At 55.5% G+C, this 11275-nt stretch overlaps 1 protein-coding gene across 6 annotated transcripts in view; it reads right to left on the bottom strand.

The window, feature by feature from the left end:
- Nucleotides 1-2649: 2649 nt before the first annotated feature.
- PCBP3 (poly(rC) binding protein 3) overlaps nucleotides 2650-11275 on the bottom strand; it is an 85735-nt gene continuing 77109 nt past the window's right edge. For all 6 annotated transcript variants that reach the window (XM_006163803.3, XM_014582239.2, XM_006163799.3 and 3 more), the window contains 4 exons: nucleotides 10246-10305; nucleotides 7551-7603; nucleotides 4635-4804; nucleotides 2650-3480 (listed from right to left, as the gene is read on the bottom strand). In XM_006163803.3, coding sequence (XP_006163865.1) covers nucleotides 3444-3480; nucleotides 4635-4804; nucleotides 7551-7603; nucleotides 10246-10305 — 320 coding nt within the window. In that variant the 3' untranslated portion in view covers nucleotides 2650-3443. The remainder of the gene's footprint in view (nucleotides 3481-4634; nucleotides 4805-7550; nucleotides 7604-10245; nucleotides 10306-11275) is intronic.

Here is an 11275-nt window from a genome sequence, read left to right as displayed (position 1 = left end):
AGTATTATGTAGCGATGCAAGCCTTGAAACGTGAGCAGGATGCATTTTACGAATCCTAAAATACATGTCTGAAGACTCAGAAGAGAAATGTGAACAGAAGAGTTAAATGCATATTCAGATACATGAACTACAATTGAGAAAAATATTTGGAATGTTCTACTATAACCATATGATAAATGACTTATTCTTGACTTGGCATATAGGAAAGATGCACTCTTCTATCTCCCGTAAATTTATCATCAGACAAGCGAGAGAATACGCAGCTACACAGGTAATGGAACGTGGAATAGAAGCAGTAACCATAGCGACGGAATCAGTCAAAATCGTTTTGACAGCAAAAAGAGAACCACCTCACCAAAAGTATTCATTACTTATGATTATGTTACCCTAAATTTGACAGTCATCTTAAGTGCTCACGTTGTTAGAGGTAAGTTGTGGATCTAGAAGAGACTTTCCTAAAGTTTTAATGATAAGAATCTAATTCTGACCAAACATGCTATAGAAAAAAGTAAATTCTTCCTCATTGGAGAAAATATTATAGCATTGTTGCCATATGAAGGGGTGGTGATAGAGTATGAGGTTAAAAATGGTAGGAGGAGGAGCACAGAGGCATGTCAGGCAGTTAACTGAAAATGTTTTGTCATTTCTCTGGATTTTATAAAGTGTGACTTTTGGGTGCATCTAAATGCTGTCATTTTCTGTGTTTTATATTCTCGGTGGAGATCAGTTCTGACTGCGTTGTGACGGTGACCTTGTCGCTGTGTCATTGCAAAGTGCATGTCCACAAACGGATGGTACAGTCTCCTGCACACCTAGGCCATGTGGGATGGCCTATGGCCCTTCTGCTCTTCAGTCATGTTAAGGTCCCAGAGCCGCCCCCACCACTCCATGGAGCCAGCTGGAGTAGACACCATCTGAGAAGGGGAGCAGCCCTCACCAGGCAGCCCTCACCATGCCTGATCCTGCTGTTCCTCAGCTTCCACTCCAGGCCCCAGAAATGAGCAGTAAGTGGTATTGTTTATAAATGACCTGGTCTCAGGTATTTTGTTACAGTAAGAGGGCAGACTAAAAAACTGTCCCTCCTGACAGTGTGGGTGTTCCCAAAGAGACAAAGCCCTGGGCCATCAAACCTAACATGCCTAACTCCAACTCACACAGCCCCACACCCTCCCCTTAAAGAGGGCAGTCGGTCTGAGACCAAGAGCCTTCACCTTGGCCTGGCTTCCTTGTTCTCTCACACCCACTTCTGATCCCTCAGCAAATCCTGCTCATTCTTCCTTCCAAATGCCTCTCACATGCCTTCCCTTGTCTAGCCTCTAGTTAGTCCTTTCAGACTGCTCACTATCTGCCCCCAACCCCTGCCTGTCCTCAGCACTATGACTGAGGTTGAGCTAATGGTCACATTTCTCATCCCAGGCATGAAATGCCTTCTCTCAGGGAAGTCCAGAGTCCTGCAGGGCTGGGATCTTTGCCCACCTGCTAGGGCCTTCCCGCCTTCTAGGCTTCATCCACCTTCTAGGTTCCCCCCACTATTTGGGTTCCCTACCTGCTGGGCTCCACCATCTGCTAGACTCCTCCCACCTGTCGGACTCCACACCTGCAGGGCTCTCTCTCTCTGGGCCCCCCACCTGCCAGGCACAGGTCACACCATCAGCCCTCTGGAGGCCCTTCCTTGTGTACTTTTATGCCATCCCACCATAGGTTCTACCTGTGTCCTGTGCACCTTTTATCTTGTGGGATTGACTCATGCTGCAGCTGCCATGCACTGTCCCATGCCATGGGTACTGAGGGGGAGCGTACAGTTTTGCACCCATGCCACCTTCTGGACTTCACTCAGCTGGGCCAGAAACGTGGGCAGGTGCTATGCTGGGCTCAGGCCTGATGTTCTACAAGGCACTGACTATGGCCAGGGGTTCTGGGGCAGGGGCGGGCAAGGGTGTGCCCAGCCAGTCAGGACCCTCTGGCTGGGCATACAGGGTGAACGCCTCAGGCCAGGCAGGCTGGAATCTGAGAGCAGGCAGGAAGGGGACTGCTACTGAGAGCGGGCACTGTGGCCTTCATACTCCTAGAATCACGGATCCTTAAGAGCAAGAGGATACTCCCTGCTGGGCTTGGTCTGCCTGCATCTTTCAGGCCCACCACCCTTCCAGACAATCCCATGAATCCTGAGACGCCCCCCCAAAACCACCCCAACGTGGGGGTGGTTCTCTGACCTAGGACACGAACTTTCCTGGGCACCTGGCAGTGGGGACTCCTCTCTGCTCCAGGTCCTGGGTCCTGGAGTTGTACCCACTGGAGGGGAGGGAGGGTGTGGGTTCGGCCATGGGGGCCTGTATCCCACCTAGGGCTTCAGCACCAGAAGGGGCACAGGTGGCTCATTGCAGGCGAGCACAGGTGGGTGGGCCTGTGGCTGCAGCAGCTGGGTATGGGCATGCTCTCCTACCTCCCAGTTTAGGATAGTAGGAGGGGCCACTGTGTGCCCAGCCTGGGCGCCCACAGCAGCAATGGAGAGGAAGATCTCACAAGGCTGAAACCAGCATTTGGTACTTATTATGAATAGACAATCCCATTTTTTTTTTTTTTCATTTTAAGTAGTTTTTCAAAAGTTAAAATAGAAGAGCTTCTGCCAGTTGGGGAGAGCAGATAAAATCTTGGTTTGTGTGTGAGAATGGGCCCTGCTTCTTTGGACGGCAGGCTGGCCATGGTGTGAGTCTCCTGGGCGGTCCAGGTGCTCATGAGTGAGGGCACAGGGTTGCAGAGATGAGCCAGAGCCGGTGGGGAGCGCGACATTTATTGAACTCTGTCCAACAAGTGCAGAGGGCTTCCTGTGAGGTCTCACTCATTCTCCAGTCACATGGGCATGCAAGGCCCCCTAACGTCTCCCCAGCAGGTGACATCCAATGACCTCAGGCCTAGCAACCTCCACCACTGTCTCTGCCAGTGGGTCAGAACCCTGCCGCCCTCCACAGCCCCTCCCCAGGGCACTCCATGCAGGTCACAGGAAAGACTTCCCCTGATTCCAGCATAAGCCCTGAGGGGACAGGGTGTGTGAGGGGGGACCTGGAGCTGGCAGAGGAGAGAGCAGGTCCAGGAAGTACTGTGGAAGCATCAGACCAACTCTTAAACTGGTACACTGACACTAAGAACGGTATTTCTAAAACATCACAGGTGGGAACATCCCGGGCTTCGGGATGATTCACACGCATGCCACTGCATGAGCACACTGGGCGCAGACGGACACTTACAGAGCAGGATCGGGACAGAGCCTGGAGCTTAGAGACAGCGATCTGCTGTGCGTGTATCTATGGCATATATCACTTTTGTAAAGAAACCCTCTCTATTTGTGTTTGCGAGGAAGGGCAGGCAGTCTGTACAGAGTGTGCAGCCAGGCTGGCCGCGGGCTCGAGTGGGTCGGGTGACGCAGGCGAGGCTGCTGGGTGGGATTAGAGCGCACCCATCCCGGTGACCTCGGACGTCAGCCTGGAGCAGACAGAAACACAAGGGGAACAGGGTCAGGACATTTCCACACACGAGCCGGAAAGCAGATGTCAGAAACAAGACGGGGGCCTGTGGCACCCTCATGCCTCCCCATGGGCCTCTGCCCACACCGGCTGGGCTGGAGCTGGGGACCACAGCAGAGCACCGTGGGAAGGGCTGGTCAGGGCCCGATGGGGCCTTGATCCCCGACCCCCACCAGGGCCCACCCCTGACTGGTGAGCCGGCTCTGCCTGACAGCAGGTACGGGTACTTCTGAGTGCCTGACTCTGGGCCACCAGTCAAGCAGCCCTGCCCTCAAGACATACAAGGTCTGCCTCTGTGAGTCCTTGCCTTCTGCGTCTGGCTGTCTGTCCTGGGAACAGCTGTGATGGTATAGGGCCCCTTGGCCTCAGGCATGGATCCAGGCAGGGCGTTACTGAGGGCACAGGTGTGGCAGGTGCATACAGGCCCGCCTGTGCCTGCTCACCACAGGCTGGCTGACACCATGCTCTGCCTGGGCTCCACCCCACAAGCTGGGTAGCCATAGGGGTGGGGAGAGCCTCAGGGATGATGACAGAGGGAAAGTGGTTGTCTTGTTCCCCATATGACTCCCTCACTTGACAGCAGGGAGCATGGTCAGGCCCTGTGGGGAGGGGCATAGGACAGTCACGCCACCCACACAGGGCTGCCTCTGCCTATTCTAGCAGGCCCAGCTGGGGCGGAGCTCCTGTGTGAAAACACCGTCTGGTGGGAGGGGGTATGTTCAAAGGCAGCTGTGGGCCGGTGGTGCTGGGGGCTGGTGACACTGGGGGTGGGTATCATAGGCCTATGTGGCGGGAGAGGGCCTAGCAGGGAGCTGAGCCAGGTCAAACTGTGCATATCAGCTCCAGACCCTTCCACCTGATTTTTTTTGACCAGGTTTTGTAGGATTTGCCACCCGATGGCCCCAGAACCTGTCCTGGCCACATAGCCACCCACCACCCACAAGACTCTCTTCTACATTCCTGCCTCCTCCCTGGAGACCTTCAGGGGATCTCGGGGAGTGGGTGTGCAGACCCTCATCACAGTCTGCCCAGCATCTGCCAGGAAGAAGGGCACCCTGCCTGTGGCCTCAGGCCATGGCCAGCTGCCCTGAATAGTCCTGGGGAGCTGCTCACCTGGCGTTGATGAGATACTGGGCGAGGCTGATGTTGGCCGGGGTCCCCGTGATGGTGATCTGACGCTCTGATGACCCTTCAGTAGCGTTGGCAATTTTGATCTGAGCTCCAGACATCTGTCGTATTTCATTGATCTTGGTCCCTTGGCGTCCAATTATACAGCCTATTAGCTAGAAGAAAAGAGAGGGGCTTCTTAGGGAAGATCCCAGGATAGTCCTGCAGGGCCCAAGCAAGAGCCCCAGAAAGCCCATGGGGCTGGGCTCTTAGCCTTGGTCTTCACCCTAGCCCGACGACTGCTCCAGAGGAAGAGGCAGGCCAAGAACATGCCTGCAGAAGACCCCTGGCCTGTAGATCCTTGGAGGGGCCTGTGCCAGCCAGCTTCAGGGCCACCTCTGCTTGGTGCCTTCCTGTGAGCAGTCCACGAAATTGAGAGTATGGCCACATGCCTGGCCACCCATACTGTCTCTTTGGGAGCCCGATCAGGAGTGGCTCAGACATGGAAGGGGGCAGATGTTGGGAGGGTGGGTGAGGCCATATAACCCCTTCCTGACATATCCTCAGGGGAAGGACAGTTGCACCCAGAATCAGAACCAAGATCATTGTTGTTTAGGAAGATGCTTGTTGATGAGCTTGGATAAAACTCTCTGACATATCAGGCATTTCCTTCCCTTCCTATTTTGTGACCTGTTTGAGGATGAAATGGAGTGACCTTGGCCAAGGTATTATCAAAAATCAGGGTCCTTTTTGAAGCAGCTTAGGGCAGAGCTGGGGACACTCCAGAGCATAGGACAGCACACAGGCCAGGTTGCAGCCTGGAGGTCAAGGTCTGTGTTGTGACCAAGCTGAGGTACTTGGGTCACTCACAGCCCATCCAGCAGACCCCTGAGAAGGCTACAGAGGAGCCACTGACACCCTTTGATTTTCACCATCAATGGAACAGAGTCCCTTCATCATGTACACGCTGCTGATAAGGGTTCTGGAGCGAGGACAGGAAGAAACAGCCAGACAGGTGGCAGAGGGCTCCAGCTCAGAGCTGGTCCCAAGTGCTTAGAGGGAGGGACAGGGTGGCCAGGCACACACAGGCCCCAGTGGCCATACTGGCTTGGTCTGCCTCTGAGCCCACCTCCCTGCATGGGCACTAACTGCATTTCTGAACCACGTGACGTTAAGCATCAGAAACACATTTCCGCTCTTACGTCAATGGAGCATTGAATGGAAGGGGTGGGGCTGCCCAAGATGGTGGAAAGTCCCTGTCCAGGTGTGAAGGGCTCTGGATCTACAGCACTGCCTTTCTTCAGGCCAGCTGTGGAGGTCTGAGGACACAGCCAAGATAGACATGGGCAGGGGACAGCAGGGGTGGGACACTTGCTTTGTTTCCTTGCTTCCCTCCAAGAAGGTACAGATGGCAGCATGAGTGGAGTCGTACCCGCCCTGCAGGCCAGACACTGCCCCACCAGCTGGGGTGGGCAGAGGAAACCCTACAGCATGAAGGCCCCTTTTGTGAGGAGATTGATGGGGTCATGGATAAAGAGGGGCTGCCTTCCCACTGGGGCACAGGCTTCCCTTCCCTGGAAAGGCCCTTAGAAGGAGGACAGAAGCGTGACAAGCTGGGTATCCATCTGAGGAGGACACAGGGCACAGGGCGCTAGCTCTCCAAAGGATGCCTGTCCTTATGCAGCTTATGTTCATGTCAATCTTATGACAAGTGCTGGGTACGGGCATCTTGGTGTTAGTGAGATAGGTCTGGGTAACCCACAGGAAGGGGTGGGCACTGGCATTTACCACTTGGGTAAAAAGACTAGGAGGGAGCCAGGGACAACAGCAGTGAGAGGAGGAAGGGGTGAGTGGGAAGGCAGACAGCTGGGCCTCCTGTTTGGGGGATGGTTCTGTGCTGCTGCTCCGGGGAGCTGAAGGCTGGGCACAGAGTCACTCGGGACAGTGCAGGGACTCTGTGCCAATGAGCGGCGGGACAGGAGGTGCCCTGGGGTGGGCATCACTGGCACACGCAGGAGCCTGGCCTGCTACTGGCCACGAGGGTCCTGCAAAGACGGCTACTCTCCCATGGCCCCTGGCTCTCACCCGCCTCTCTTCCTCTTCCTTACCCACCTCCCACTCTCAGGGCTGGATCCCTTGAACTCGGGTCTGTGCTTCCTACAGTTAGGCTGCATGACAGGAAGAAGCTGGGCTCCCATTTCCTGCTAGCTTGTGCCAGGGACCAGGCAGTGAGGGTTCCAGAGGCCACAGCTCCAGGACACAGGAGCGGGAGAGCAGAGGCAGTCATCCAGGCCCACACAGGCTCTGCTTGTCGTTCTGGTAGCTATTCTCAATGCCATGTGGTCCACAATCTCCCTAGTCTCTTGGTTTGGGGACTATCCAAAGATTCAGAGTAAAGGTCATTCACTAGACCCCTGCTTAGCCCTGTGGGCCCCGAATGTGTGCAGGAGAGCTTGGAAAGTCAACTCACAGGTGGACCTGAGGCATGAAAAAACGAGAAGCACTAGACATAGAAACCAGGACAAACCAGTTACATCCACCCAACTTCACATGTCCATAAAAGCCAAATCAGAGGACCCCAAACCTCCAGAGGGATCAAGGCTCCTCAGCTGGTACTGGGGCGGGTCTACTTTTGAGTGTTCCTGGGACACTCTGCTCTTCAGGTCTGACTGCTCTAGAGCAGTGCCTTCATGGCAACACTGATTCCAAGCCCAGCTCTGGCACCTGATGCCCATTGACCCCTTTCTTGGTTAGTATCTTAGAGGTATAAAACCACATTCCTTCTATGGGCATTGAACCTGCTTACAACAGGAAAGGAAGGAAGACAGGCCTGGGTGGTGCAGACCCTGAACTGTGGGCCAGCTCCCAGGGTGGCATCACTGACAGCGTCTATGCAGAGAGGAGAGAGTAGGGCATACTCACATCATTGGGAATGGTGAGCTCGTGAGTGCTGGCCGGGGGGCTGGCGTCCAGACCTGGGCAACCAAGGGGACATGGTTAGGCTGGCAGGATGGCTGCTCATGGTCACACCCCAGCACCTGCCCGACACTCCACGGAGCCGGGCAGGCAGGGCTGGAGAGCTGGCCTGAGGGTGAGGGCTCACACACCCAGAGGTCTAGGCCCCCACCTTCTGAAAAGAAGGCAAAGCGAACCCAAGCAGACTGACATTTCACTGTTTGGGGTGTGTTGTGATTTCGGTCTCATCAGGTTTACAGACTCCTGGAGAATCCCAGGCTAAGGCAGGGCTTCCCAGCATGTCTCAGGCCTCTGTGGGGCACCAAGGGCACAAGCCATATTGGCCACACTGACCCTGCAGACACCACTGGTTCCAGACCCTGCCCCCTGCATCTGTCCTGTGCAAGGCCACAGGGCATGCATTACCTTTCTCCATTTCTAATCTAACTCAGTCCAAAGGCCAACACACATCCCAGCTGGGGCAGCTCAAACCATTGTGCAGTTTGTCCAACTTAGAGCAAGGAGATCTGCTAGCCTCATTGAGTCAAAGATGAGCTGCTGGGCCCAGTGAGAGACTGTATGTTTCCGTATCCGTATCTTTCCCACACTGGGAGTGAAGACTGGGCCTCATTTACCATCAGGCCCAAGTACTTTTTATTTTTCTTCAGTTATTTGCCGTAGGGCATGTGTGTTCACCAGAGAGAGACACACACACACACAGAGGGAAAGTGAGAAATCATCCCCCAGGGGGATGGCCATGTCACAATCCTCTCTTCGATTCTCCTCTTGGGATTTTGGGCATGCATGCACACAACTTCTGGTGTGATTTTCAAGCCACCAGGTCTGGGACTCAAACTGCTGAGTTGGCCATGTGAGATCTAGCCACCTTAACCTCCATGCTACCTGCTGGCCCAAGGCCTAGGTTTTTACCTTACCAACCTCAGGCTCCATCCCACCAGATACAAGACAGCTTCAGGCGGGAGACCCGCTCTTGTCTCAGAAATAAGACAAAAGTTTGCACAGTGCTCGGCCGTGTGAGCTGCAGGGGTATGGGCTGGAGTTCAGCTCTCCAGGGGTGCACTCTCCCTGTCCCCCATAGGAGGCTGAGATCCTACCCCTTCCCTCTCCAGGCCCCTCACAGTCCCCTGGACTTCGCCTTTCCAACCACACAGACCAGTTGAAGCACTTTCAGAATATCCAACCTCAGCCTCCTCTCCCACCATGCCCCCAATCCATCCCTGCCTCTGCTCTGCGTCCCCTCCACCCCCAGTCTCTACACAGCCCAGAGAAGTCCATAAAAAATGTATCTCAGATGCCTCCTGGACTCCACCAGGCCCTTTGCCTCCACTCCCTGCTTCAGGCTTGTGGTTCCCTGCCTCTGCCTGGGCCCCTGGTGGGTGGTCTGTTCAGTCTCACACCCTCCTCTAGGCACCAGGGCCCTCAGTTTTCCTGCAGGGAGCAGCCCTGAGGCTGTGGTTCTGGGAACCCAGCACAGCAGGGTTCAGTCAGTAAGTGCCAATGGACCAGGCCAAACCAGACTGTTTACTTTGCAAATCTAAACCTTAGGTTTCCGTTATCTTCTTTCAACTAAACTATTTTCAATACAATGATTATTTGCTTATTCAGCTATCTGTGCACATTCCACATATGGTGACATAAGACGTGTCGCTTAAAAGATTTCTCAATCCTGGCTGAGTCCCAGACAGAAGTTCCCGAAAATGCAGAGCTTGGGATGAGCACAGAGCTGGGAGCCTCGCCTGCTGCCCTGGAGTACCAGACTGAGGGGAAGAAGTGTCAGGGCTCTTTTTAAGAGTGTGCCACAGTTACATGAGTGACCTGAAGACCGATCTGCATACACGTGTCTGTTCCTCTCAGAACAGTGCAGCTCAGTGGGCCTCCTGTGGACACGAAGCCACCACTGCACTAGCGGTAGCGGTGCTGTCCCAACGCCCGCCCAGCTTGCCTGGGAAGCACCGCTGACTCAGCACTTGCATCGCCTCACACCCACCCTGTTTAACTTGAAGCTATGGAAGATGCAGCCTGGCCTGCTGGACCTGGGGCCTCAGGGAGGGGAGGACTGCTACAGGCTGATGTCCTGACAGCCAGGAAGCCATAACGTGCTGGCCACGTGCTGGCCCACCTGGGGCACAGCATGCTTGGCATCTCCCTCTCAGGGTTCTGCCATGCCCTGGGCCGCAATGTCTCCAACAGCTAACTTGCAAATAACCACGTCTGTTTCATGCCCTTGGCATTGAACCTGCACATCTATGCACCAGCCTGCACTATGCTAGGAATGGACACTTCAGAGCAGATCAGTGGGGTGCAGACACACGCGGCATGGATAAGCCACCCTCCCTGGGGGCCTGTGCACGTCTCTGATGAGCACACTTTGAAGAGGCACACGCCCCTGCAGAGCCCTCAATATTGTGCCTACAGCCTGTGCTGCGGCCTCACGACCTACCACCATGTCCTCAGCAGTGATCCGAGGCTTGTCCCACTGCACGCAGACGTGGGTGAGGCACATGAGCTCCAGCCCTTGGAGGCAGGCAGAGAGGGGTGGCCACCCTCCCCTCTTAGACAGTGTCCCACCCAGGTGGGGTGGCCCTGCTCTGTTCTGCAGTCCCTGGCCTGTTCTCCCTCTATCAGTGTGGTTGTGTTTTACCTGACGACTGGCCCATCAGATTTTGAGCTTCTTCGGAGGAGTGTAAAGGCAGCTTTTCTCCTGGAGAGCAAAGAAGAGACAGGTTTAATGTTTTGCCCTCAAGGAGATAAGCCAGGTCCCTTCAACTAGGGAAGCTCAAAATATGACTGGCCTCCCGCCGAGGCGTGGCTCTGCCTCTGGGGAGGGGAGGCCGGCAGCCAGACACAGCCATGGCTTTCTGACAGCCTTACGGCAGTGCTGGCTGGGGCTGGCTTACGGCGCAGCTGGCCCCGAGCAGGGCTGGGTGCCTGCTGGGCTGGGGTCGCGGGGTCCATGCAGCAGCTTCCTACAGAACATCCGGCTGCTAGTCTGTGCATGGGCTCCTGGAGCTCCAGGGCTGGCCACAGGACGAGGGAAGGGCTACCAGGATAGCGCAAGGGCAGTACAGAACGCTGCTGAGCAAGCAAGGGCCCTCACAATGGTGTGGGGGCAGATACCCCCTCACAGCAAGGCTGCAACATGGCCCACAGGCAAGTCAACTAGCCCATGAAGACAGAGACAGATCGACCGCCCCCCGCCCAGCCCTGACCACGTGCACCCCCCCGATCTTGTGCCCGCGCAATCCGGCATCCACACGTTAACTGTACCTGTTCCACTCACTGCACTGAATAGACAGTTCAGAGAGAGACAGTCCCCAGGGGAGAAGAGAAGGAGGCCAGAGAGGGCAGCTGGGTACGTACCGGGGAAAGCGGGGTTGGTCTGTCCGAGGGGAGGAAAGGGGGTTTGCTGCATGGCCAACTGGTGGAGCTTGGTCAACTGCTGGGGGTAGGAGGGACGTGAGAGCTGAGAAGGTTATCGTCATCGAGTACAGTCACACCAAATTAAAAAGGCAAAACAGAACTTTGCACAGAGATGGGGCCATGCGGACATGGCAGACGCAGTGCAACGCAAGGACTTGGCCTGGTGAGCCAATGCAGCCAGGGCGTCGACTGCACTCCTCTCCTCGCTCACCAGGCCGGTGTGGAGGGGAGGCTGGGCGGGGGGGGGGGGC

The sequence above is a fragment of the Tupaia chinensis genome, unplaced genomic scaffold, assembly GCF_000334495.1.
Source record: "Tupaia chinensis unplaced genomic scaffold, TupChi_1.0 Scaffold143178_1, whole genome shotgun sequence".
Taxonomy (NCBI): Eukaryota; Metazoa; Chordata; class Mammalia; order Scandentia; family Tupaiidae; genus Tupaia; species Tupaia belangeri.
This window is presented reverse-complemented; position numbering and strand designations above follow the sequence as displayed.